Genomic DNA, 26,624 nt, shown 5'->3' with positions numbered 1-26,624 from the left:
CTGAACGCCCTAAGAAAACACAATCCCGCCATAATCACTCGTATTATAAATGATTGAAATGCAATGAAAATTGGGTAAAAATGAATGTCTCTCTCTTGTATATCTACGAAGAGATGGTGAAAGCGAAAGAATGTATATATATGGATGAATGTGCGACCAAAGTTTAACAAAAGAAACTGATCAGCAAACATTTACAGAAAAAAAAGTACAAAAAGATGGAGCGAATGTGTTGTGTTGTCGTAAAAGATTGAATCTATTGCGCAAATGTTTCGAATGACTCCTAGGCTCAACCAAAAGAGATCAAATCGAAATCCAGCTTGAAAACCAGAAAAAGGGTATTTGATTTTGTGTGAAGAAGATTGAAGCAAACCTATGATCAAATGGGTCTTGGGTATGATGATCCGAGTGAATAGGTGGGGATCATTTTTTGGAAATGAGAAATTGTTCTGAAAAGCGAAAGCCCTTGACGAAGATAAAAAAGAAGTGTCGAAACGAAGAATCAAATCAGAACAGCATACTGTTGCTTCTCATCTCTGGTCTAGAGATTGAACTACCAGTTACGCTGCCTTTGCTTAAACGCTTCTTACGGTTATCTGCCACTCTTGGTCCGTATGCATGACTAGATGTGTATTGTTGTGGCGTATCATATTGATCTTGGAATACGCTTGTGGATGCTAATGCATCAGCTGCTGAGGTGATTGAAGGTGCTTGACTGTCTATGTATGCCTGTTGAATTCTTTGTGCTTCCGTCAAGCTAGATCCTGATCCTGTACTGAATCTGTTCGACAATAGAGTGTTCCTTCTTTCTGCGCTACTTCTGCTGCTCAAACTGGAAGAACCTCCCGTTCTTTCAGTTTCTTGACTTGCACGATTCTCTGTTGCATCGTGGAATGGATCGGTGTGACCGGCTGATGATGTATAATGACTTGGCATTGCAGCCGTGAATGCCATTTCGGATTGCATATTGCTTCGATGACCGTGAGAACTGATGGGATTTCTTACTGCATGATCCCAAGTCTCCGTTAATTGACCTTGTAATACACGTTCTTGTTCGTGCACGCTTGGAGCCCATGTCTCACGTAAGCTTCTATTACCTGCACCACCACCGAAAGAACGAATCGTTCCCGCCCTTCCAGCTGCAGCACCATTATAGATCGAAGCAGATGCCAAACGACGTTGTTGCTTCTTCTTATGTCTCCACAAACGCCATGCAATAAAGGCTGCAATACATGCTACCAAAGCCGCAGCCACGCCTACCAAAGCATTGCGCAAGGTTGCATTACTGTCACGATTGGCTTGCAATGTTGCTGCGTTTGGCTTCAAAACTGATGCCATGCTCAAAATGTCAAAGCTTGGATCAACTTCTTGTGACAATTCCTTGGCGACGTTGTTCGTTGGCAAGGTATAGAACGAAGAGGCGTTGTAGTCCTTCACCTGCTTCTGCAGATTGATCGCTTGGTCTGTGGGTATGTAAGCAACATATAAAGACAAAGCATTATCTTGATTGGTCTTATCGTCCGTTGGATAATAACTCTGTAATCGCACAGTGCTGATGTCAGCAGGTTGTAGATTAATAGCTTCGGAGATGATTCCGGGCATGTAACCAAAGATTTGAGCAACGGTTCCTGTAGAGGTAGCCAAGAAAGTCCATTTCAAGATCGGCTTGAAGAGAATAGCGATCACGGTTGTATTTGGAGGTTGAGAATTGGCTGCACCTTCTGGGATGATCGTATTAGGTAGAGGAATGGATGATGATGATGAACCGAGAGAAGAGTTCCAAGTAGCACTGTTGCCATTGTTGTCCTGTGAACTTGGCAAGATCAATTGATCTGGATTAGCATATCCGAATGCCTGTGTGGCAGGAATTCTGCTGGCCGTTGCTGGATTTCCACTGCCACTGCCACTCTCATTTGACGATGAAGTCTCTGGCTTGGAAGTTGTACCGGTGTTGGTACTTGGGCTGACACTTTGGGTTGGATTACTATCGCTACCCAAGCCAGATTGAGTGGAAACTGGTGGTACATATCCAATACCGCCATAGGCTGGAAGACTGCCGCTACCTGATTCAGGATCTGTTCCAAATTGTGAGCCGCTGTTGGAAGATTGGCCACCAGAAGTACTTCCGCCATCATTGTTTTGGGAGCCGCTGTTACCAGGATTCAAGATTGATCCCAATCCGCCTAGAACACCACCATTATTGTTTGAATCGGAACCGCCATTATTGTTGCCGTTGGAAGAGCCTGAGCCACTGTTTTGACCTCCGCCCAAAACAGATCCTAATCCTCCCAAAAGACCACCTTTGCTACCTCCATTGTTATTGTTATTGCCTCCATTTGATCCTCCTGAATGGTCTTGACCGCCGAGTGCGTTGCCCAGACTACCCAAGAGACCACCATTGCCTCCTGAACCGCCTTGCTTGCCATTATCGTCGTCGGATGGCGTTCCATTTAACAATCCATCCAGACCGCCCAACAAACCACCTTGCTTGCCGCCGCTACCGCCGCTGCTGCCGGAACCTGAATTTCCTTCTGTGTTTGTTCCTCCGAGAAGCTGACCGACGCCTCCTAGAAGACCTTCGTCGCTACTATCGGATGGGCCGCCTACAACGCTTCCTAATCCACCCAAAAGGCCTCCTGTTTTTCCACCGCCGTTCGAATTACTGTTGTCATTTGTATTCGATCCGCCAAGTAGTTGACCTACACTTCCTAAGACACCTGAATCGGAATCCTTCTTCGGTCCTCCAAGGACGCTGCCGAGGCCACCCAAAAGACCTCCATTGTTTGAGCTATCGGAATTTTTATTGCCAGTGGAAGAAGAACTGTCACCGCCTTGCAATAAACCTCCAACACCGTTCAAAAGGCCGTCATTGTTTGAGCCTTGGCCATCGCTGCTTCCGCCTCCGATAAGATCTCCCAACCCGCCCAACAAGCCAGAATTGGCTTTGCTTTCACCGACTTGAGAGTCTGAACCGTCCGAGGATGAGTCGCTTGATGGCTTACCGTTCAACAATCCTCCTACGGTATCTCCTAATCCACCGCCGAGACCGTCACTTTGGTCGGCTTTGTTTCCAGTCAGACTGCCGAGTGCGCCCAACAAGCCTTCAGATGTCTTGCTGCCGTCATCCGATCCGGTGCTCTTTTGCTTGCCGCTTGAATCACCGTCGTCTGATGAAGCGGAATTGCCCACAATGTTGCCAAGTGCTGGTAACAGACCTCCACTGTTGCTCTGGTCATTCCCGGAACTGTTGTCCTTGTCATTGCCATTGCTAGGGATACCGAGAACATCACCCAGAGCACTGCCTAGTCCGGTAACGACATTCTTGGGTTGACCATCGCTGGAAGAGGAGGAGCCATCACCGTTGCTGAGTAGGCCGCCGCTCTTTTTTCCACTTCCATCTCCACCTAGAGTGTTTCCAAGTCCATCTCCAAGATCATGAACAGCTGATCCCAATCCTTGTTCAACATTTCCAAGGCCGTTTCCTAAACCTCCACCGAGATTTCCCAATACACCACCTAGACCATCTAAAGGACCACCGCCGCTCTTCTTGTTGTCAGACGATGAATCTGATGTTGATGAAGGCTGTGAAGATGTGCTCTGACTTTTGTCTGCACCATTTCCACCGAGCAACTTGCCAGCCGTACCTGTTACACCGCTCAACAGACCGTTGTCATTCTGTTTGTCATCGCTTGCTGTGTTGGTCGAAGTTTGAGAAGGCTGACTGTTGGACTTGCTGGAGCTATTGTCGTCTCCTCCTCCCAATAATTTGCCAGCGCTTTGTGTGATGCCGCTTAGTAGACCACCACCCTGTTTGTTGTCATCGCTGTTGCTACCACTGTCGCTATCAGTTGATTTGCTCTTTTGTTGTGCGTTGGACTGTGACTGACCTTTCTTGTTCTGATTGTCATCTGATCCACTGTCACTTCCACCTCCCAATAACTTTCCAGCAGAGTTGGTGATGCTACCGAGCAAGCTACCATTGTCCTTTCCATCAGACTGTTTGTCCTGCGTTTTTGATTGAGTCGATTGAGACTGAGATGAACTGTGAGTAGAGCTGCTTTGACCGTTCTTCTTCTGGTCATCGTCGCCACTACTTCCATCTCCCAAAACTTTACCGGCCGTCTTGGTTACACCACTCAAGAGACCATTGTCGCTATCATCAGAAGAGTTCTGGTTGTCGGAAGAGTGTCTCTGCTGATCATCTGAGCTCGAATGTGTCGAAGAGGGTTTATAAGAGCCAGATTTGGTGCTCGAATCACCTCCGACAACATTGCCTACTGCTTTTGTTACTCCACTCAAAAGACCATTATCGCCCGAGTTATCATGCTGCTGATTGCTTGATTGCGATTGTGATTTGTCATCGTTCTTTGGTGTAGGTGTGCTGGAATATTCGTGAGAAGAGGAGGAAGTGGACGAAGATGATTGCTGTTGTTTGTCTCCGCTTTTAGAGTTATCGGAAGAGTCACTTTTATCTCCATTCTTTTTTCCGTTGTCGCCATTATCACCGGTCAAAGCACTTGTGACTGAGTTGACTACATTTCCAAGTCTCTTTTCTAGTGTGCCACCTAGCTGCTTTGATGGTCTCTGTCCACGACCTTGTAGTGCAGAAAGATTGGGATCATTTGTTGCTTGCGTGGAAGTGATGACTGCCAAAACAGTCAGGGCGAGTAATTGACCCCAGATTTGGACCTTCATTCTGGCGTATATGTGTGTGTGCGTGCGAGTATGTCGTGATGGTTGGATTGAGTGCGAGGATGAAGGAAAAGGTCGTAAAAAGAGATCGATGTAGGTTGATAAAAGGTTGAGAGAAACGAACGTGGCCAAAGCTATCAAAGCAAAAGCATATATTGGAGATCGAAGTGTAAAACGTCAAAAAAGGCGATTGTCGAATGCGAGTGCAAGTGTGAATCGATACACTGTCAATGCTAAAGGGAAAATGGTTGCAAGTGATGATGATGATGATTTCGAAAGGGATACGTGGGAATGAAAGGCGTGAAAGAGAAGAGGAAGAATAATCATGGTCAGTGATCGTTATTAGGATGAGATTAGAATGATGTTATTTTTGCACCCCCATTATTCTGAGTGCGCATTCATGACGGCACAATGAATAATAATAACTTGTAAGGCGGCGTACAGAGACAGATACACACGGCATCTCCATGACCGCTTACTGTGGCATATTGCGCAAAAAGACGGGCCGTAAAATGGGCAAAGAAATTTGTAATATAATTCTTTTCTTCTTTTGCTCTTTTTCTCTTCATGCTCCGTTGTCCGCAACGGTCATCCGAAATATACTCTCGATGACCTTTCTTTTTGTAGTTGCGGTGCCGTAATTCTATTTGTTCTTTGATTGAGTACTTACCTTTGTTTAAAGTTGATCAATCATTTCCCCTTTGAATGAGCCGTTTATGTGTATAAAAGAGAGAAAGAGGTTCGTGGTGATGATGAAATGAAAGAGTGTTAAATGAAGTTGTTCATATAATAAGATGTCCGTTCATCAATCAATCAATCAATCAAATCACATTGCGCGTGTAAGTAAAAATGAAACCTAAAAGACAGAGAGAGAGAGAGACCAAGACTACTTGCTGCAACAGAACAGACAAACCTTCTACCCACAAATTGGCGTGCTTGAAGAACAATGAACGTAGGAGAATGAAATTATGCAGATTGATCGGGAAAAACAAGCATACAATCAGTGTTTATGCAAAACATGCACACATATAAACAAACCACGCTAACAAACAAAAACGCAAGATATTTACCCTTGGTATTCGGACTAGCGTGGTTTTTATGGGAACAGGTGAGGTGCATTGTTTGTGCTCTTTGACGGGCTACACCCCTCTTTTTTCTAGCGTGAAGATGAGGCGTAGAGAAGTTTGCGCTAAAGGAAAGTTATGAGAGCACTTTATGATTTAAAGTGGTCATTTTAAACGCCATTATGACATTTGCCACAAGTTGATGACATTGACAGCGATTCGTATATAGGTAGGGGAATAAATATCAAGTGTATGAGTTTAGAATCGTTCTAATTTTCATCATCTCAGCATGACTAGTTTCCATGTTCCTGAACTTATCGGAAGATTTTAATGATCTCCTCTCTTAAAGAGCCAAAATGCATCAAGGAGGCCGTTGTTTCAGAACCAATGAATAGTCTCCCCCTTGCTTGTATTTTCCAGTCTAGAAGGAAATTGTTGCAGAGAATCGCGTTGAATGCAATCTGACCCGTGGATCGGGGCAAGGCAGGTAAGATTTAGCGTTAATATCACGTGATTAACTCGCATTGGCCCGAATGCGTGTCAATGCAAAGTGTGTGTGTGTGTGTGTGTGTGTGTTGAATGGCTGTTAACCACGGTTCCGCTAGCACACATACAATCCAATCCAATCATACCTCTCACGCTTTGTTAATTGCATCTTCAATTTAAGGTTTAGAAGAACATCTGATTATCCTTTGTTCTTTTACCATCTTCATTCTCATCATCACCCTCCACCAACATACTCTTCGCCAAGGCAAAAAGACTTTCAAGGCCCCCACCCTCTTCCTTTGACGCAACTTCAAGGTCGACATCGGGGCCACAGTCAAGCTCCAAGACATCTTCACCTTTTGAAAAAGAAGCCATAAACGTAACATTACCACGATCAAGACCAAATACCCCAAAAGCTGAACTTGCAATCATTCCTGATCAATCAGACAAAATGGCTTCACCACATTTAGCCGCACCTTCCGCTTCTTCAATCGGACAAACATCTGCAACCACTTCGCCTGCTCATTCAAATGCAACGGCCGCCACTTTTGGACCTGGCTCACGCGGTGTGAATAACAGTAGCACTCCTCGTCGTAATTATCCAGGTCGTAGTCCAAATGCTGCCGTTCAAGCAAGTCCAATCAATTCTTCTGCAGCAGGCAAAGCACATTTGATCGAAGGTCCAGGCGGCAGAATCTTATGTGTGGCCGACGTTCGTGGTAATTTGAGCTCATTAAACAAACTTGCCGCTCAAACTGACGCTCAAGCAATCATTCACTCGGGAGATTTTGGATTTTATGAAAATGAAAGCTTTGAACGGATCAGCGATCGAACATTACGTCATTTGGTGCAATATTCAACTTTGATACCCACACAATTACGCACAAAGCTCCTCACTGCCGATGTTCCAGGAGCAGCACGTTCGACTGGAAATGGTACAGGTACAAATGCTGCCATGCCACCTCCTACAACACCTTGCAAGGAGATGCGCAATCAAATTTTGGCTCATCCCGACAGTCCCTTACTAACAGAATTTCCATCGTTGCTATCAGGAAAGTTGCGATTGAATGTACCGGTTTACACTGTTTGGGGAGCATGTGAAGATGTTCGAATTCTAGAAAAAATACGCACAAAGGAGTATGAGATTGAGAATTTGCATGTTCTCGATGAAGCATCCACAGTAGCCTTGGAGGTTGGAGGTGTCCGATTGCGTTTGTTCGGATTGGGCGGTGCTGTGGTGCTACACAAGCTGTTCGATAACGGAGAAGGTGCAGCAACGATCGCTGGTGGTCAAGGTACGATGTGGACTACGATCTTACAAATTGGTGAATTGGTTGATACAGCACAGAAATGTTACGATCCATCCGAAACACGATTATTGGTCACACATGCTTCACCAGGAAGGGAAGGGTTGTTGATGCAGCTGGCTCTGGCTCTCAAGGCTGATCTGACAATTTCTGCTGGCCTGCATTTCCGTTACGGAGCATCTTACAACGAGTTCAGCGTCCAAAGTGATCCAGAACAATTCAGACGTAAGCTTCTACAATCAAAGTCCGCTTTCGGAGAAGTTTGGGATAGTGTACGAGCACAAGTGGAAGAAGTTGTAGATGATCAACAAAGAATCCTGCTGAACAACGGTTTGGCAGTTACAAATCGTGCACCGAGCCAAACGACCGGAACAGGAGGACCGTTGCAAGAAGAACCGGCTTGGAAGAATACATGGAATTGGAACTTGCCCGATGCAGCTTTCGGTCATCTTGTGCTTGATATTAGTGAAGGCAAGGTGAGCAGTGAGATGAAGAGTCAAGGATTCAATTTTGCATATCGTCGAGCCGAGACTGCATCTGTGCCCGCACCATCACCAGCAGCAGCCACTACTGTTCCGAACACTGCTCCACAAGCTGCTGTCAGACAGCAACAATCGCCCAAGATACCCACAGGACCAGCCAAGTTCAGACAACAGGAAGGTCAAGCACCAGCAAGCAGTACACCACCTGGACGAGGACAATTCCCACCAAAGAATCCAAAACATCGATCTGCCAATAGTCAAAGTGGTGCTAGTGCAGGAACGGTTTCTGATCAGGAAGGACATTCTCGACCAACATCTTCACGTGGAGCAAAGCATGGACATCGAAGCAGCGGTGATGAAGGTAATTTGCGCGGACCAAAAGGTGTTGCTAATGGTGAAAAATCACAGCCAACAGTAGCAACACCTGCCATCAAAGAGACCAAAGTAGCAGAGTCGACGAAATCCGAGGCAACCGCAACGCCTGCCACTCCTGCAAACGGAGCGAGCGCAAATGAAGAGCATGCTTCAGCGTCAAGATCTAGCAGAGGACGTGGACATCGTAACAAAAAGAGTGGAGCAAGTAGTGCAGGCTGGTCAAGCCGAAGTGAAAAGAGCGCTTCAGAGAGTGAAGCAAAGCATGTTGCCAAAGAAAGCAATGATGCAAAGCCTAGTAATGATACGACCAAAAGTGCAGGAGCAGGAGCGGAAAGCGGAACGGAAGCGCCAACAGCAAAAGGTGATGGAGAAGCAAGCTCTGTACCTGCAAGAGGTGGCGGCGGTGAACGTGGTCGTGGCAGAGGTGGATCTCGTGGCGGACGTGGTGGAAGAGGTGGTAGAGGTGGCCATGGCGAGAGAAGGAAATCAGCCGCAAGCAACGGAGGTGGTGGAGAGCAAAAAGCTGGTGCAGCCAAGGCAGCCTGAAGGATTACCATCGTTTTCAAGACTCAAAAAATGTTGCATATGAGAGGGCTTTGGTCCTTTCATGATCATTATAACATTCATACCATTTCATTTATGTCGCATTCTCATTCCACAATTGTTTATGTTCATGTTTTATTGAAATGATATATTTTGTAAAAAGGACGAAAAAAGTGTAATTTGTTTGATGATTACGATTTTTGATGTGAGGATGGACGAGCGAACCTTCTATCACCATTGAGGTAATCTTGGATGGCGGCTTCTCGTATGCTTTTGCCAATCGTACGGCCGAGTGGAACCGGTACGGAATTCCCGATCTGACGAACGATCTGGTTCGGTGAGCCATGAAAGAAGATGGGATCAGGGAATCCTTGCGCTCTTGCTAGTTCTCGTAATGTTGGCAATCGATTTTGATCCGGCATCAGCATTCTGTCAATCAATCGGCAGGAAAGGTAAGTCAGCTTGACTGCATTAATATTTCCCTTGCTTACTCACCTTCCATGTTTGGTCTCAAGGGTATAGTTTGAGGTGACGATGTCGAAAATCCCGTTTGAGTCTAATCGGCCGTATGCTTTCTGGCTCGCATGCTCTCCCTCCAACTCAACAGATGAACCGAGTGCCAAGCGAGCATGACCGTTCAACAAAGAGAGGTGGTTCGAGCCAGGTGTGAACGGGATGTTCCAAATTCTCTCAATTGCTGGAAGATGTACTGGTAAGGTTTGATGCTGATAGACTGAGTCAGACGGGACAGGTCTTACACTGCGTTGAAAATCATTCTGAGGATGGGAAGCGTACTGGCTTTGAAATGGTCCAATGGTTGTCATTCCATCTGAATCGTATTGTAAAGGTTTCAAATAGTCTTGTCGGTCATCTTTCAAAGTTGAATCTTTTCCATACACTATGTGAGGATTGCGCTGGAAAGGATAGTCAGAATAAAATCAGTGCATTTCTTCTTTTCAAACTCACAAACTCCCATCGTTGAAGATCTGAGATTGCATCGTGAATTGTGATGGCGTCTCCCTTTCCGCCTGCATCTCCAAAACCTGCCATTCGAGTTGTTGGGCATGGTGCAAGAGGCAACGTGAGACCTTTTTGGGCAAAGATGAATTTGACTCTCCATCTGTGCTGTGGAACTCCGTAAAAGCCGCACTGCACCTTGCAAAAGCGCACATTGTAACCCATCCCAACCAGACAAGCACGAATGAATCTAATTATGCCAACTTTCTTGACACTTCCTGGTGATCAAATTGTTCGTCAATTCAAAATGTTCAAAATGCTTTGATGTACTCACCACAATCGCCATGAACGAGCATTCCGCAAACATTTTCGATGACTCCATATGGTGGACGATACACATCCATGTAAGCCATACTGGTAGAAATCAAAAGACTGCGTGGGTCCGTTTCTTGTTTCCCCGTCAATCGATAACGATTCTGTAAGAGGGTAGAGTCAGATCCACAACTTTGCACTTTCATAATCTTTATTCTGTGTACTCACCAGGAAAGAGAACGGCTCACAAGGTGTTCCCATCAGAATCACATCCACTTCGCCTTTCTTTGGCATTCCGGGCAAAGTATGCATTTGCTCCAACACATCACCTACATCTAATACGAATGTTTTCGTGGATGGCATATGAGCTTTCAGCGTTTCGATGGAATTCGCACAGGCATCGATTGCCCATTTGGTTTTGAAGCCTCCTTTGCCATCTGCACCTGCAAGGCCTCTATCCAACCCACCACAACCACTAAAAAGTGACAAGACCCTAAGAGAACGCATATTCTTGTTTGCCTCATTCATGGAGTTTTGCGCAAATGCAGGCTCTGGAAACAATTTGGAAGAAGTGATTGTTTCGACTTCGATTTCCTTCGTCAATGCATCAAATACCGATTCAAATCTGTCAAAACTTTCGTCTTCCAAGATTATTCTCATTTTGTCGTCCTGAACACCGAACAATTTCAATTGCGAGGCAATGTTTGGCGTTACTGCCATGACAGCATTTCCTCTCAGTTTCACCATCTTTCATAATTATGCAGCAGATTATTGGTAAAGATGATGTCAAAGCAAGCAGTGGATTAAATTCAGAGAGAGCAACAACAGTTGTGTATATGATGTCACGGAGAAGAAGATCTATGGCAGCACATTCGCGTGAGTGTGAGTGAATACAGCTTTGTTCAATGCCCGACACGTGGACGAGAGAGAGAGAGAGTGTGTGTGTGTATGCTTTGTCATTTAGCACGCGCAGAAGGAAAGGAAAGGGGTTATTCAACGTTAAAGCACAGCGCAAATGCATACTCAGCCGCGCACATGCCTCTTTCTTACATCTTCAAAGCCTGACTGTCAGCCCTCGCTCGCACATACACACACACCCCCTCTATTGTGTGCATACAGTGTCAGTTGCTTGGCTTGCGAACCTTTTTGCCGCCATCGTTCATCGCGCGAATCTTTGAAGTTCATCTCTCACCTTCGATCAATTTCTCATCTTGTCACCGACCGACACAAAACAACAAATAAATCAATATTCAAGATGTCGAGCTCTGAACTGTGTCCCGTGTATGCACCATTCTTTGGTGCAATGGTGAGTAAAGCATGGAATGGAAGGATGATTTCGATAAAGATGCTTATCATACCCTCCTCTTCTTCTTTCCGTGGCATTCAATAGGGCTGCACTGCTGCTATCGTCTTCACCTGTGAGTAGTGAATTGCTGCTATCTCCCTATAACGCTGTGGTCACTGACAATCCTTCCCGCTTTGTCATCTTGTCTAGGTCTCGGTGCTTCGTACGGTACATCAAAATCCGGTGTCGGTATTAGTGCAATGGGTGTCTTGCGTCCTGACTTGTTGATCAAGTGTATTATTCCAGTCGTTATGGCTGGTATTATTGCCATTTATGGATTGGTCGTTAGTGTTTTGATTTCGGGTGGAATTGAAAACCCAATGACATTATACGCCGGTTTCATTCAATTAGGAGCAGGTCTTTCTGTCGGATTATCTGGTTTGGCAGCAGGAATCGCAATCGGAATTGTGGGAGACGCAGGTGTAAGAGGAACAGCTCAACAACCAAGATTGTTCATCGGTATGATTTTGATCTTGATTTTCGCAGAAGTTTTGGGATTGTACGGATTGATTGTTGCTTTGATTCTCAACACACGTGCATCTGAAGGACCATCATGCAAGTAAGAAGGGAGATGATGAAAGCGGGAATGTAGATCTGGCACGGACCTGGAGAGGTTCCATTGGATCAGACGGGTCAAGCCAGGTCAATAGATCCTTCTCAAACATCTTCTACAAGCATTATCACACATCAAGTGCAATCACCTACTCCACACATTTTTCCTTTCCCATATAAACACAAATCAAGATCAATCTTTCTTTATATACACATTTCGTAAAGAACATGCAACACTATTTCTCACTTTCTTCACCTGTCATCCGAACGCTGTTGTCAATAAGATCTATTGCAAGTTTCAGAAATGAGATCATCGGAATTATTGTTGTTTGTTGTTTGTTGTGAACGATTTGATGAAAGAGTGAGCTTCTTTGTCTGGCCATTACTTGATTGCCGTTAATGATCACAACGTCTGCCAAGCTCGATTGACTTCCTGACTCTAAGGTTACTCTGTCAGATGTGGCGCGGGGATGCAGATCGGAATCATGGCTCGAGCTTGGGAGAGAGTACGTTGTGCATTTTTACGCACTACAGCAGTGCAAGATTTCTAAGAAACCAAATCTGCACTAAATCTTGTGAACAAATATATGCCGGTCATTATTTCTTCTCTAGACGTTGACTTCCGGTAACAACATAAAGGCCTCCATTGCTCATAACGATTTAACGAGAAGGACGAAATGGATCCTAGATAGATCTCATTGCGGAGAAGAAAGGAAAGTGATTAGTGATCAACCCTCGAAGATCATTCCAAGGGAAATTTTGATCCGATGGCGATCGCTACATTGGTGCAAGGCATCATCGTATTGAGCTTACCTTGGCTTGCCTTGGAGCTTATCGATTTCTACATACGCAATCATGGGTTGAACAAAAACATCCAAATACCTTTAATACAATTCTATTCACACAGGATAGCCAACAATCTTTCCATTTCTCGAGGCACATTTTGGATCAAATTGGAAACAACAGCATTCAATACTCTTCCGGAAAATTTTTTGAATAGGATAATAGGATCTAAAAGCTTCTCGAATCTACCTTATGATCGCGAAGACATCTCACAACGCTCTCGACAGAATGGCACTGCGAAATCGAATCGGTCTAAATTGTTGTCCAGATTGTACGACCTTGGCATCGTTTTTGCATTTCTGGCATTCTTTGCTAGCCTGACAATCATTGTATGGGGAGCCTTTGTGCTCATAGGAGATATCGTTGGGCTGATGCAAACACAGCCTGTTGATGTAATTGAGAAGAGTGTAGAAGCACAAGCAACAGAGATGGCACAGGTATACGGTAACATACAACGAAGACAGCTATCAACCAATCAAGCGATGACACCCACTCCACAAGACTCAAATACTTCTGCATGGACGCCAAACTTGAAACCACTTATACCCGGATTGACATTACCATGGACTCACCTCTTGCCATTGGTGATCGCTCTTGTTGTCACACAAGTATTACACGAAGCAGGCCACGCAATATGCGGCACACTCCATGACCTCCCTCCACTGCGAACGGGGATCATGTTTCTCTATCCTATAATACCCGGCGCATTTGTGGTATTGCCACGAACAGCGTCTTCCATTGGACCAGCAAATGATGATGCAGAGGAAGATGAGAATCAATCATGGCAAGAACTCGAAAGAGGATTAGCAAGCGAAGAGGAAGACGAAGATTTTTATCCTCATGTATCTCTGCGTGAAAAGATGCAAATCGTTTCTGCGGGTGTTTGGCACAATGCTTTGACTGCGATTATCCTTGCAGTGTTTCTTGTCATTCCAGTCGGATCATTTATTCACACTATATTCTTCTATGATTCTGGAGCGCTAAGAGTACAAAAAGTTCGATCGTCTTCGCCTTTGGCAATGCATCTTTCATCTGGAGCGATCATAACGCATTTGGACGACATCGATCTCACAGAATCTACCTCAAAGAGTGGTGAGAAGCGATCATTGTTGTGGGATCAATACCTGGCGTACGAGCAGACCGACACAGTATCTCCAGTCGTAGATCAAGGCTGGTGTGTGGCACCACATATATGGAAAAGCAGTCCGGCCACTTGCTGTGAAAAGTTCGTTGGCGGACAAACACAGAGGAGTACAGAAGATGACAGTACGAGTGCTTTAGGTACAAAATTGTGCTTTGTGACTAATGATCGTACTCAAGGACGATGTTATGATCCAGTCTTTTTGGTGGAGGGAAAAGCAGAGCGATGTATAGCCTCATGTCCTTTCACAGATGTGAATGGATACCCCGCCGAATCCATCTGTGTTCGACCTGATAGCCGCGAAGAGCTTTTGAGAATCACAGTGCAAGAACAAATGGCCGGAAAGACGAAAGAGAGAGTTGTCCTATTTCAAGGAAATCGCTATGCCGTTCATTTGGCTCTGGATGTTTCACCTTATGCGTTCCGATTATGGTCAGGATTTCGTTGGCCAGGTCGTTTGTTCAATTTGATGTCGATGATCTTCAATTACTCGCTAACCTTGAGTGTAGCGATGGCTTTATTCAACATGTTACCTTTGCCGACTTTGGACGGTGACGTTTTCTTGACCATGCTTTTTGCATATTGGTTCTCTCCGCTGGATCAAAGCGCCAGCGTAAATGGTGTGGAGCAGCACAGGAAGGCAGATGATAGACTTTCAAGCTCAAATGTAGCAGAGGATTCGCTATCCAAGTCTCGGCACAATAGACAAGGCAGCATGAGTGAATCAGCACGAAACAGAGCAAACGGAGGGTCCAATGGTACATCCTCCAAAAGAGATGATGATGAGCGAGGGGCAGCGAAGAAGCCGGCATTTCAACCTCGTAAACCAAGGATATATGTTCAGTCGGGAACAATATCTCAGATTCACAAGAGGATCAATTGGGCAACTTTATTCTTGACAATCTTTGTCTTTGGCGGGTCTGTTGTTATGCATATCATAAAAACGGATTGATGATACCAGATCTATTGTACAATTATTGCAATACAAATGCTAAATGTATAATACAATTTTATGTTTGTGTATAGAAGTACAAGGCATTCAGATCATCCTTTCCTTTGACTAGGTCGAAGAAGATTGCGTCTTATCCTACGCTTTTTCATATCAATCACAACTTCTTCTTCGGCTGTATTGACATCAAAGTCTAGGTAAGGCACATCTGCGAATGCAACATTAGCAACACCTCTGGGTATATTTTGGTCAGTATTTGAACTGTTGAGCGAATTCAATACTGCACGATCTAGAGACAGACAGACGGGTATATCAACTGCTCCTTTGATGATCGACATCTTGATAGAATGGGAGTTCTCATCTCCCCCATACAAAGCTCTCGCTGCAGACCGAATGACGAACTCTGATATTGGAGAGATCAGATTAAGCGACCCGTTGGCAACGTCTATAGATTGAACGATGCCCAACCCAATGCATGTACTTGCGTCATGTGGGGGGAACTGCTTTCGTAGAGCAGTAGACCAAGGTGAAGACTGAGTAGACTCGTCTTGATCATCCTGCCCATCGTCACGACTGATGACAACAGCTACACAGCTTCCGTTCAAAGCCATCAGCGAAAGCCTTTCTGATACGCAAGCACCATGATCCAAGATATGTATACCACCCTTGAGACCAGTAGAAACCTTAATGCTAAACGGCGGCCGTTCCAATATGCCTTTTGATGTGGACCAAGAAGGAAGGATGTCCTTACCCGTTGCGGGTAAGTTTGAGGCATAGAAATAGGAAATGATACTCAAAGATCGAGCTTCTACCGCATTCATACTCCTCTCTCTCGTAAATAATGACGGAGAAGCTTCCAATGTAACGATGCGAGGTAGTGGTGCATCTTGGAATTCCTCTGCGTCATTCATATCTACTTCCTCTGAGATATTGAGTATCAGTGATGGCTCGACAAGCGCTTCAATTTGCGACAATAGCTGTGCTCCCAATCCCTTGACCCAGCCTTGAGTATTGACGATCAAAGGCACACCTTGCGAGGCCCAATGATTCCTGTAAGATGTCAACAAATTCTGAATTGCTGCGATATATCTGCCCGGATCGTTTTTCGGGCTGTAATCACCCAAAAAGTGAGCATTGACAGGTTGTCGAATACTTGCCCAACTGGGCGCGAAGAGTAGAGGTGTTGACCCTTCCTCTTTTTGCCATGCTGAATCGAAGACATGCAGAGACACCATACCGGGCAAACTAAACTCTGATTGACCTAAATCCGTTTCAAGGTAGGCAACTTGTCCTTCGTGTTTTGTCAAAAGTCTCTGCAACAGAAAGCGGCTCAAGGTTGATTTGCCAACTCTTTTCGGCCCTCTTACGAGAAACGTTGGTGGAAGAGTCTGACCATATTGCAAGAGCTCCTCGGTTGCTGTTAGGACCCTTTTCCAAGCATTTGGTACATGTACGTGCAGCAACGCCTTACTTTGTGTATACTGCGGACCAACAGATGCCAAAGGCCAAGATGGATGATAGAATGAAGACACTTCAAAGGCATTTTTAGGAATCTGAGTGCAAATTGAATGCAATTCCCCCACTCTGCTAGGAATGTCTTCTTCCACTTGAATGACGGCGGCATAATTGCGCGCCAGACCGAATCCATATTGCTTCAATTGGGCTGGTGCGGATGTCGTTCCGATGGCTTCCAATACTGGTAATGGCGATACTGTAGAGGCTAGAACAAGTGCTTCCCGATGTTGAGATGAGAGAAGGGCACCACCTAATGATGCAGAACCATCCAGTACTTTCACTGTACCACGACCGAGCAAGTTCATCGTTTCGCCCACTTCCAATGCACAAATTGCACTTTTCTTGGTGACAAGGTGTACATTTTTGCCTTCTCCCTCCAATATGGGCGTGAACTTGCTGCTTTCTGTCACCTTTGACAGTATGACCTCTGCATCATTTCTAGTCTGTCGAACATCTGTTCCACTTCCATTGTGTGTGTATGCGCTATCGTAGCTACTGTTGGGCAAGTTGTCCTGTTTTCTAGCGTCATCTTCCGCAATTTTTATCCGCTTTCCTTTCTTATCTCCTCTGCGTCTTTCATCCGCACTACTGCTTTCTTCACTTATGATGGCGTTGCTGAGCCTCTTTGTATCACTGCTGTTATTGCTCAATGTTCCACTTGCTGCCTCTTTTCCCTTTTCACTGATTGGTAAAGGCTCCGGCGTTGAGCTTAAGGATGCTTGAGCAGCTGCTGCCAGACGTGCTCGCCGAGCAGCAATAGCGCTCATAGCCTACAAAAGCTGATGTGATGATGATGAAAAGGAAGTTGTGAGTGTGTCTTTCAATTCTTCTTTTTTAAGGTTTCTCTATGATATCCGAAAATAATAATATCCGTACGGACCGCTTATGTGATCAATGGGCACTATTCTTCCCCTTCCCAAAACAGGAACGACACATGATTAAGCACGCCAAACGCGTCAAATCAAAGGAACAGATCCAACACTCTCTTATGCAATAACCAACACTTACCCTATTCAACACGCCAAAGGGGCTGCTGACTCCTTCTTGCCACCTTGTGCAGATTTGTCTCCATCATCACATCAAGCAGAGAAGAGTTTCTTCAAGATGTTCAGAGTATGAAGGAATAGCTTGAAGCAATCTAACAAGTTCGCTTATCGAGCATTATGTTGGATTGGATACAAGAGCGTCCCATCCCATCAACCGATCGTACAAATAAGCCATTACCAAGTAAAAGGGGAACTTTAGGCGGCATCCAATCTAGTCTCTCCGGGATCAAACGAAAAGTTACTCGCAAAAGCTTGCCAAACATCTCTTCTCAAGCGCAAATTTCCTCTTCAGCCAGCTTCAACGCTTACCAACAGAAGGAGAACAAGAGCTTGCACGATAATAAGCAATCGACATTGCATCATCACTTTACCGGCCAAGGCTCTTCCGTACAATCGAATGAAGATCTTTTAACAGATAAAGGTGACGTGGAAATGTCTTTTGCCTCACATTTGAATGCCAATAAAGGGGCACAGCATTCAACCTTGTTCGGCTCACTGCAATCCCACCTTTCATCGCATTCATCCGGTAAAACGATTGGGAAAAGACGAAAAACAGATACAGGCGATGTGAGATCGAGCAGAACAACTGAAGAAGACAAAGAGCCTGTCAAGCGTAGAAGGACTTCTCAGACTTCATTCGAGAACGTTCTCAGCTCGTCTTCTGAGGATGAGGGTAGAAGACTATATGATCAACCGAAAGAACACAATCGGGAGCTTGCTTCTGCTTCTGCAACGGAGGAGACACAACCATTAGCTTGGAGCAGTGATGAAGAACAATCAATCAAACCAAAGCAACCGAGTCCAGTCCAGAAGCGCAAGATTAAACCCAAGAGGCGCACCAAGTCTGCCTTTGCTCCCGCGATTTCACCATCAAAGAGGAAGACGCTTATCGAACAAAGTGCAAAAGATTGTGCTATGCAACAAGCTAAACGGAATCAGAGAAATGCACTTAGTCCCATCGAGAATCAATGCGACTCAAAGCGTATTGGATTTCTCGATCCATGTAGCTATCAAAGCATCGGTGCATTACGGGACAAAACGCCCAGTCCACTGCGTAAAGGCTTCTCCATTGTTCAAGTAGGGAACGGAGACTATTTCTCACATGACGAGCCAGATTCTGATGAAGAAGATGACCTTGATATGCTAGGCGGCCCGACATCACCACTCATGTCCCGAATGATGCCTTTTTCAAATTCTCTTGAAAAGAAGCGAGCTCAGTCATCACCTGCTAAAACAAAACAGCGCATATATGCGTACGAAACACAAGCGGCGTCTCAGTTGAAGAGTGGACTTGGCATTCTCACCGAAGAGGATAGCATGGAAATGGATGACAACCGAGATAATGGCATGGAAACTCAGGAAGGAGAAGCAAGCAATGCTGTAGGAAGTAGCCAGACAGCACCTGGCGGATCATGGCCTGGTCAAACCAGAAGCGGGGATAGACAGACCGAGCAAGAAGTAACGGACAGCATCAGCCGGAAGGCATCAGTGAGTGAGGCAAACGAATCTCAAAGGAAGTCCTCGCCTCCCTTTCGATACGAAGAGACGTACATGAGCGAGACTCCGGAGGCAGGTGACAACATTATCGACGAAACTTTTCGATTGCCGTCCTCTCAAGAGCTGCCAGATCTTCGGACCGCTGTCACAAAGCGCACGCTGCGATCTGTTTCGAAGAAAAGAGACAGCAATGGGGCCGACAAGACCGACGCATTCGATACGACCAGCTCACTTAGCGACGTTGAAACACAACCGTTAGCTTGGGAAGATGAATTTGCCGAAGATCCGCCGCTCAAAACTTCAAAGAAGAAAGCTTCACAAAAGCATGGTAAGCAGAATACACCGCGCTATTCTGCTGGCTGGAATGATCTGAGTCAGGTCTGGAGTGGTCACATTGATACCGATAAAACCGTTGCAAAGAAGCGAAAGAGTCAGACCCAGAGTAGCCTCAATTCGTTCGGCTTCTCTCGTACGGCAAAAGGAACTCAAGAATCTGACATTCAGCACGCCGCTATGAGCGACCCCGAGAATGTTGACTCAGACGATGAGTTGGATTGTCTGGGTGCAACGCTCGACGATGAGCATGAATCGCAAGCCCCTCCTCGTTCCAGCAATCGATTACGGCTTGATAATGAAGGTTCACGTGCCACAGCCACTTCTCTTCAACCAAAAAGTTTTACTCGAAATAGATCCTCTTCCCGGCAATCGAAGCCGGTCAATCTCAGTAGCAGTCAAGATGCTATGAGCATTCCAAGCGATTCAGGTCTTGACAGTCAGCTTCGACATTTCTTGGATGAACTTTAACATACAAAAATTTTCAATTGTACTTGTACCGCATATCAACATTTTATACATATCCAACCATCTCAACATTCTCATCACACGGAGCTACACAATGTCACATATTTTCCAATTGATTGAATTCCATTAATGTTTGTTTTGATAAAATACGAGTTATGAGAAAGAGGAAGTGCGTAATTAAGGTAAAAGGTATGCTAAATTTGCTGCAAGAATTGTAAATGTTGTACGAATGCTGTTTGGAATGAGACCCAGAAAAGTTGTAAAAGAAGGGAAAAGAAAAAAGCGAAGAATACAGCAATATATATGTATAAGATCATTTTTAAAGGGGTTGTGCAAATGTATGCGTGCTTAGGAAAAGAAAGGGAGATAGGGAAAAGTGCACCTGTATCCCTGCCACCATCAAGGTGACTCATAACGATCACGTCTCATTCGTGGACTTTGCTCGGCACTTCTTGAGTATGGTTCAACGTCTGGACCATTTCTATACATGCCATGATGTTGAGAAGACAAAGGTGGCAATGGAGAAGGCATTCCACCTTGATGATGACGATTACTTGGAGGAGGCAAAGAGGCGATCGAATGACGCAAATGATTAGAAGAATGCGATGGAGGCGGTGCATAAATTGAATGATGATCAGAAGAATGTTTGATCGAATTAGGTGAATGTTGACGTCTTTCGTATTGGCCATTGCCAGATTCTGCGCCGCTTCCGCTTGCAGAAGGTCCGATGCCGAAATGACCGCTACCTTGAGGAATCAAAATTCTTCTACGTGCATTGATGAACCAGTTGGATACTTGACTGATACTCAAACCGGTAGAAGCACACAATCGTCTCTTTTCTTCTTCGGTCGGATAAGGATGAGCAGAGTGATCTAGCAACCAACTCTTCAACAGATCCGTTACGGGCTTTGGCAATTTTCCGCGTCTTCTTGGCATACTCGTTGGCGATCCGACACCGGCTTGAGCTGATCCACTTTCGTATGCATGACCAGAAGAAGGTGCATGGTGGGATTGACCATGAGACATCGCATACGGATGATGTCTAGGAGAAGAATGCAAAGAAGATGAACCTCTTGATGGATGAGCCTGTTCCTGTCGTAAAGAAGGTGATCCATCATAGTATGGGGTACTATGACCGCCAGAATCTGCACGAGCAGGTTCACCTGTACCATTCTCGTGACCACCCCTTTGTGCATGTGCATGTTGCGTTGAAGGAGATTCATATGGATAAGGCATGGACAAAGATCTCAAACTTGGCAAAGAAGAGCGAGGCATGCCTGCATTGGATCGATAAGCATATTGTGGAATATTATGAGGCTGTGGATGATCATTGCTGCTGCCACTGCTACTCATACTTCCTCCGTGAAAACGATTATGCTCATTCATTGGCGGTAAACGATAAGAATCGAATCGACTGCTTCCAAACATGCTTCCACTACCGTTCCCCGATAAAGCCGGTAACGTTGGCCTATCTTCATGTGGACTATTGCTTGCCGAAAATGAAGAGCGAGGAAAAGGAGCTGCAGCCAAACCGTTGGAACGGGTGGTGTCATGAATAGGCGATTTCCAACGGGTGTTCTCTTGCGAGCGAGACTTGATTTCACGATCGTAGCTCCCATCCAAAGGTGAACGTGCTCTACGATTGTCAGGCACCCAACTCTCTTCACCATCTTCTCTGGCAGATCGACCGTAATAATCACCTTGGTGAGAAACAGATCTTGCATGAGGTGGAGCATCATATTCTTCATCATGCAATAACGGTGAGCCAGGTCTCTTCGTCGATAGAGGTGAAGCTCTGTGTCTGTATGCTAGAGGAGGTGATCTTGCCGATGGCTCTTCGTCTTTTAAAGTTCTCATCGTTGGGGGTGGGTAGGATTCGGTAAGGTGAGGCAATCGATGCAAGTTGTCTTGTGGAGGAGAATCGTATTCTCTTACTCGTTGACGGTATCGTTCTTGTTCTTCTTCTGCTGTTGCCATATTGCTTCTTTGAGGAAGGAATGGAGGTGATCTGTCATATCCACGTTCATCACTAGCAAACGATCTTGGTGAGCCTCCAGGTCTTTTCAACAGAGGAGATCTAGGTCGCCTCGTAGGCTGTGGACCGATTGTATGATGTGCAAATGAAGAGGGTTCTGTCATTGCAGACGCCATTGATGATATTGAAGGATACCTTGGAATGAATGGTGAAATTTTGGTTACCTTTGTTTTGGGGGGTAAAGGGAAAGCGTTGCTTTTATATGATTGTCTAGCAATCAATCAAAGTTTCCAGAGATGGGAATTCTTTCCCTTTTCCAAAGAAGAAAGTCTTTCTTTATAATTTGTTTGCACACACTTCAAGATCCGCTCTTCTTCCAGCTGGTGCCGTCCAATTGATCGTCGATCAAATCAAATTTTACCTGAGGGCTGTTGATGAAGTGGCGTGTTGGCTGTGAAATGATAGGCGTAATCTCTCGTCAATCTACGTCAATTCTTTGGATGATGGTCTCGGCCTTGCGAACACAACAAAATTATCCAGTGGGAATTTGTGGCGTACAATTGGCTAATGCGAAAAGATTTGAAGGAAGATTACCGTTTTTGCTAGTTGAACTATGAAGAAGCCGGTACGTAGCGGAGGATTGCGATCAAAAATTTGAGAGCAGTCCGTGCTTTTGTGCAAAAGTACTTCTAAAGAGGGCAAAGTTTGAACTCAACGTTTTATGACACGAAGAGTAGAAGCGCTTCCTTATTTCGTTCTCCAGATTTGCCTAATTATTCCTTTCAGTAAAGGCAATTACTCCGACGTGAATTTCGATCTGCTCAGGAACAAGACTTTGTGTGATTTGAGTGATTTGTCCCACTTCCGTTCCTGAAGTTAATTTATATGGCGGCGGCGAAAGAAGACGGAGAAAAGGGCGTCAAAAAAAAGGTTGTGTATAAAGAGGGCTGAGCTGGAAAAAGATCAAAAATGACGAAAGAAGTTCAAGATTGGCGCTCTTTTTTTCTTTTCAATATTATTTGACCAAGATTGATTGTGCCCCTACTTGATCGTGACGTAATCCTAGCGATCTGAAATGGAAGCTGAGATGATGGTTTTAAATTGAGATGTGTCAATGCTGTCAATTCTTCCTATTGGCCCTTCAAAGATGTCAAATGATAATCTTCTCCCCTTAATTAGTATTTCAATCCCCGCCAAGACTTTCGCGGCAGAGCGTGTTAAAATAAAAATAAAGTAGACGTCCGCGGGCCCTACAAAGTAAAAGTGCCACAAAAGAAGCAAAAGAATCTTGTGTGTATGTTTTAATCAATAGTGGCAAGATGGCGGAAAATGAATTCCGTTTTTACTAATTGACATTAAATCCGTTCATGACGGGGGGTACTCTATCGGTGATCATTTTTGGAGTGTGTGATATGATGCAATCAACCGAATAAAAGGTACACGACAGGTAAGATAGGCATTTGATCTTTCTATAATCAATTCAATAACAATCGGCGGCATGAGCGGAGACGAAGAAAGAATGCGGCAAGTACGGCGAAAAGCAGGTATGTAAGAGGGTTTTATTGTCATGCTGAAAGGGGAGGGGGGAACAAAGCGTGTGTCCATTTCTATCCGCTACACAAGCAGCAGCCCATGTGGAAGGAAGTCCGAAACCCTTTCATGCGAGTCAATATGCCGTACGTATGCTTGTTAAACAATATGTCTAAATCGATTTAAAGTACGGCCCGTACTATGCAGTCAAACTGATCCCCCGCCATCATGCAATAAGAGTAAGCCAAAATCTGACATGACATCGGCTAACTGACACTCTTTATGGTTCTTACACTCTTTTTTCTTACGTCAATTCGCTGACTGCATCTCCGTGGTTTCGGAAGGTGGCCCGAAAAATCAAGTAAAAAGACCGAAAGAGAGCTGTGTTGCCTATGAGCATAAACTCTAATTCGGATTTGAATTTCCAGTCTCTGTTTTTGTGGGTGCTTTATACTGTGATCTATTTATGCAGAGTATATGCACGTCAAGCCGAACATGCATAAAATGCATTATCGCAGCACTGCACAGTAAAAGAACGTCGGAATGCATTTAGCCGAAATTGAAATAATAAAAGAGTAAGAATAATTTCCGTTGAAATTTTCAGGAACAAGCCATACTTCTTTTCGGACAGGTGGTATGCAGAGAGAACAACCTTTTTTGTGCGGCTGTCAAATGATTGATGATGTGACATGATTTCATTGATCGAACTTAAAACATTTTCTTGGCCGATCTCATACACGTACGAATGATGAATAAAAATGCATTCGGATGAACTTGTATTATATACTGCTAGAATCATTAATCCATGCAAGTATGTTCACACGCCTGAATCAATGGAATGACCGGCGTTTAATCTTGGCGTATCGCGTCGTATTGACGTGGAGAAGTTAAACCCGAAAAAATAATCATGATCATCATGCAATGGCCAAGGAAAATGCAAGCCGAGAAAAATGACCCCCACTCTTACTCTCCCATGACCCTATAGTGGCAGTACCCCGGTGAATCGTGAACAAAGGTACCACTTGACTACATATTCTATGAGACATGATATAACATCTTTAATTCCATGGAATTCAAAAAAGTCAGATAAATTTCATCTCCGATTAATATAAGATCAATTGACACATAACTGCATACCATATTCTAAGCGAGTGGCTTAAACGGGGCGAAAAGTGAGAGGAAGAAAAAGCCGTTGAAACGGGATGCGGATAAATTATGAACACAAAGAACGCGTCACGCGCAGCGGTTAAATTAGAAAAACAAGAGGCAATGTCCTTTCTCTCTCTTTTGAACAGCAGAGCATCCTGCGCGGACTACTCCACTCTCTCGCTCTCTTCAAACATATTCGAAATTCATATAATATCATCTTTTGTGTGGGTCACCGATGATCTCCTTCCAATATGCATAGAATGCGTAGATTGTTTCAAGCCTCTTTCATAAATTGACCCTTTGTTCTCAAGCCAAATTGATTTCATTTGATTTGTTAATTGATAGCCACAATAATAGATCATACTGCAAGCGGAAGAATGTTTAGAAAAGCGCAAAGCTCAGGTACGCACATGTCGTCTGTCAAATACGCATCGGTGCTTGTTATGCAATACTTTTCCTTCCATGGAATTACCTTGACGGTCTGAGTTTGAATTACGATACCATCGATCCATTCTGCTTATTCGGATCTCCGATATTCCAACTTCTGGATAAGTCCTGGACTGTTTCGGGGTTAAGATCTAATCAGGATTGCTCCGTCCCTATCGGTTAAAATTCAATAAGGATAACCTCAGGCTATTTTAACTTGAGTTGTAAACCTCAGACTATATAGGCTTCAGATCAATTCAGGATAGCCATGGACTAGGTACTCAGGGCGGATTTAGTCAGGATAGTCTTGGACCACTTCGGGCGGATTTAATCAGGGTAGCCCTGGACCATTTAGGATTGGGATTATTCTTAATCCTAAATAGCTTTCAGCACCCGATATGCCACTAATTTTTTTCTTTACTTTATCTTGTTTTTGGTCTATTTAAATACTCGCCCAAGGGATTGGATTATAATAACCATAAACGAGAGAAAGTAGTATAGAGTAATAAGGCTTTGGTACTTTCAGTATTAGCCTTCTATAATGACAGATTAATTCTCGAGCTTCTAAATTTCTACTTTACTTCTTTATCTTAGTTCTCTATGAGTTTTATCGATTTAGAGGTAAATCGGAATCCATTGTAAGGAATAGTCAACCTTTTCTAGGTTATAGTTGTTGCTATTTTACTCTTTTGAGTTTTGCAGTCTTTAATTCGATATTTCCAGTGACTGTACAGTTGGGAGACTTTGAATCATATCCCTAAGTAGCATTAGCAAACAATACGTCATTCTCAGTGACCCTATTTCAATCCATCAATCTTCCTCTAATCTTTTTTGTCTTATGTCACAATTTAGCCCCGCATTAATTAAAGTTAGGGTTAGGATTATTCCTACCCCCAAGGAGCATTCAGCAACCAATACAACATTCTCCCTATAAACTGGAAGAATGTGAACCCATTAATCTTCCATTCTCCTATCTGACGTCTGACGTAAGCAGCGAGGCACAAGACCAAAATCTGATATTTTTGATATGATCGATTAATCCCATAAAGACACTATACAATCTTTTTACGCTTTTCCTCCTTGACTGATGAGCTCTGTAACTTTCTTTTCAACATCCGAAGCTGATAATCCATCAAGTTCAGCATGTTTCTCTACTCCACGATCTGTGCGGCAGAATGGATAAAAAAGTTGGATCAGTATACTGCATCTAATGAGAATAACATAGCTCCTCCTTCCACTCACCAAATCGTGCAAAGATACGTGCTGGTGCTCCAGATGCTTCTCTGATCAAGAACGGTAGCTCTGGGTTTGATTGTTTGATGGATTTGTATGATGATTCGATGAATTGTCTAAAAGGTCGAATGAGGGGGTAAAGATGCACGATGTCAGTACAGTCCCTGGAGTGTCATGTTGATGTGTGCTCGTGCGCAAGATGATCAACAGCTCATTCCATCTCCATCTTCACTTGGCAACGATCATCACATCTTTCCAAATTACTCACCTTGCTCCTGCACTTGCTTGACCTGATTGACACATGTGGAATCGCACTTCCTTCAATGCAGCAGGGAAGGCTCTCGATAGTGCCGTAGATGCCATCTTGTCTATTATGTGTGTGTATGTGATGGTGATGGTGATGAGAA

The 26,624-nt window shown here is 44.5% G+C and overlaps 9 protein-coding genes across 9 annotated transcripts; 4 read left to right on the top strand and 5 right to left on the bottom strand.

The window, feature by feature from the left end:
• Positions 1-504: 504 nt before the first annotated feature.
• FA14DRAFT_153618 (uncharacterized protein) lies at positions 505-4,692 on the bottom strand (the record flags this gene model as incomplete). The annotated part of the gene is made up of 1 exon (XM_025497612.1): positions 505-4,692. One exon carries the CDS (start codon positions 4,690-4,692, stop codon positions 505-507), a length of 4,188 nt encoding a protein of 1,395 aa, XP_025358593.1.
• A 1,998-nt stretch (positions 4,693-6,690) lies between these two features.
• On the top strand, positions 6,691-8,187 carry FA14DRAFT_119503 (uncharacterized protein; the record flags this gene model as incomplete). The annotated part of the gene is made up of 2 exons (XM_025496354.1): positions 6,691-7,143; positions 7,222-8,187. Coding segments are annotated over 2 exons (1,419 nt in total), but the record flags the coding sequence as incomplete, so codon positions are not given.
• Positions 8,188-8,994: 807 nt separating this feature from the next.
• FA14DRAFT_183772 (S-adenosyl-L-methionine-dependent methyltransferase) lies at positions 8,995-11,018 on the bottom strand. The gene is made up of 5 exons (XM_025501341.1): positions 10,444-11,018; positions 10,238-10,379; positions 9,913-10,181; positions 9,442-9,860; positions 8,995-9,375 (listed from the first exon to the last, which is right to left on the bottom strand). The coding sequence occupies exons 1-5, from the start codon at positions 10,960-10,962 to the stop codon at positions 9,138-9,140; spliced, it is 1,587 nt and encodes a 528-aa protein (XP_025358591.1). The 5' UTR covers positions 10,963-11,018; the 3' UTR covers positions 8,995-9,137.
• A 422-nt stretch (positions 11,019-11,440) lies between these two features.
• Positions 11,441-12,383, top strand: FA14DRAFT_159923 (V-type proton ATPase proteolipid subunit). The gene is made up of 3 exons (XM_025498454.1): positions 11,441-11,521; positions 11,606-11,633; positions 11,711-12,383. Exons 1-3 carry the CDS (start codon positions 11,471-11,473, stop codon positions 12,121-12,123), a joined length of 492 nt encoding a protein of 163 aa, XP_025358590.1. The 5' UTR covers positions 11,441-11,470; the 3' UTR covers positions 12,124-12,383.
• Positions 12,384-12,731: 348 nt separating this feature from the next.
• On the top strand, positions 12,732-15,221 carry FA14DRAFT_159922 (uncharacterized protein). The gene has a single exon (XM_025498453.1). The coding sequence runs from the start codon at positions 12,880-12,882 to the stop codon at positions 15,046-15,048; it is 2,169 nt and encodes a 722-aa protein (XP_025358589.1). The 5' UTR covers positions 12,732-12,879; the 3' UTR covers positions 15,049-15,221.
• Positions 14,981-17,364, bottom strand: FA14DRAFT_25303 (uncharacterized protein). Its single transcript, XM_025502072.1, has one exon. The coding sequence runs from the start codon at positions 17,325-17,327 to the stop codon at positions 15,141-15,143; it is 2,187 nt and encodes a 728-aa protein (XP_025358588.1). The 5' UTR covers positions 17,328-17,364; the 3' UTR covers positions 14,981-15,140.
• A 204-nt stretch (positions 17,365-17,568) lies between these two features.
• FA14DRAFT_159921 (uncharacterized protein) lies at positions 17,569-20,030 on the top strand. Its single transcript, XM_025498452.1, has one exon. The coding sequence runs from the start codon at positions 17,724-17,726 to the stop codon at positions 19,905-19,907; it is 2,184 nt and encodes a 727-aa protein (XP_025358587.1). The 5' UTR covers positions 17,569-17,723; the 3' UTR covers positions 19,908-20,030.
• Positions 20,031-20,303: 273 nt separating this feature from the next.
• FA14DRAFT_177557 (uncharacterized protein) lies at positions 20,304-22,055 on the bottom strand (the record flags this gene model as incomplete). The annotated part of the gene is made up of 1 exon (XM_025500750.1): positions 20,304-22,055. One exon carries the CDS (start codon positions 22,053-22,055, stop codon positions 20,304-20,306), a length of 1,752 nt encoding a protein of 583 aa, XP_025358586.1.
• Positions 22,056-26,049: 3,994 nt separating this feature from the next.
• Positions 26,050-26,599, bottom strand: FA14DRAFT_143238 (NADH dehydrogenase, alpha subcomplex, subunit 2; the record flags this gene model as incomplete). Its single annotated transcript, XM_025497200.1, has 3 exons — positions 26,486-26,599; positions 26,227-26,333; positions 26,050-26,147 (listed from the first exon to the last, which is right to left on the bottom strand). Exons 1-3 carry the CDS (start codon positions 26,578-26,580, stop codon positions 26,050-26,052), a joined length of 300 nt encoding a protein of 99 aa, XP_025358585.1. The 5' UTR covers positions 26,581-26,599.
• Between the last annotated feature and the right edge of the window lie 25 nt (positions 26,600-26,624).

This window comes from Meira miltonrushii, assembly GCF_003144205.1.
Source record: "Meira miltonrushii strain MCA 3882 unplaced genomic scaffold FA14scaffold_1, whole genome shotgun sequence".
In the NCBI taxonomy this organism is placed as follows: domain Eukaryota; kingdom Fungi; phylum Basidiomycota; class Exobasidiomycetes; order Exobasidiales; family Brachybasidiaceae; genus Meira; species Meira miltonrushii.
The sequence above is the reverse complement of the archived record's forward strand: the minus strand, read 5'-3'. Positions and strand labels throughout refer to the sequence as shown.

Coding starts and splice junctions, on each gene's coding strand:
- FA14DRAFT_25303 (XM_025502072.1), bottom strand. CDS start 17,327: ATGAGCGCTATTGCTGCTCGGCGAGCACGTCTGGCAGCAGCTGCTCAA.
- FA14DRAFT_159922 (XM_025498453.1), top strand. CDS start 12,880: ATGGCGATCGCTACATTGGTGCAAGGCATCATCGTATTGAGCTTACCT.
- FA14DRAFT_159921 (XM_025498452.1), top strand. CDS start 17,724: ATGTTGGATTGGATACAAGAGCGTCCCATCCCATCAACCGATCGTACA.
- FA14DRAFT_183772 (XM_025501341.1), bottom strand. CDS start 10,962: ATGGTGAAACTGAGAGGAAATGCTGTCATGGCAGTAACGCCAAACATT. Junction 10,380..10,443: donor GTGAGCCGTTCTCTTTCCTG/GTGAGTACACAG, acceptor ACCCTCTTACAG/AATCGTTATCGATTGACGGG. Junction 9,861..9,912: donor ATCTTCAACGATGGGAGTTT/GTGAGTTTGAAA, acceptor TATCCTTTCCAG/CGCAATCCTCACATAGTGTA.
- FA14DRAFT_159923 (XM_025498454.1), top strand. CDS start 11,471: ATGTCGAGCTCTGAACTGTGTCCCGTGTATGCACCATTCTTTGGTGCA. Junction 11,522..11,605: donor CACCATTCTTTGGTGCAATG/GTGAGTAAAGCA, acceptor GGCATTCAATAG/GGCTGCACTGCTGCTATCGT. Junction 11,634..11,710: donor TGCTGCTATCGTCTTCACCT/GTGAGTAGTGAA, acceptor CATCTTGTCTAG/GTCTCGGTGCTTCGTACGGT.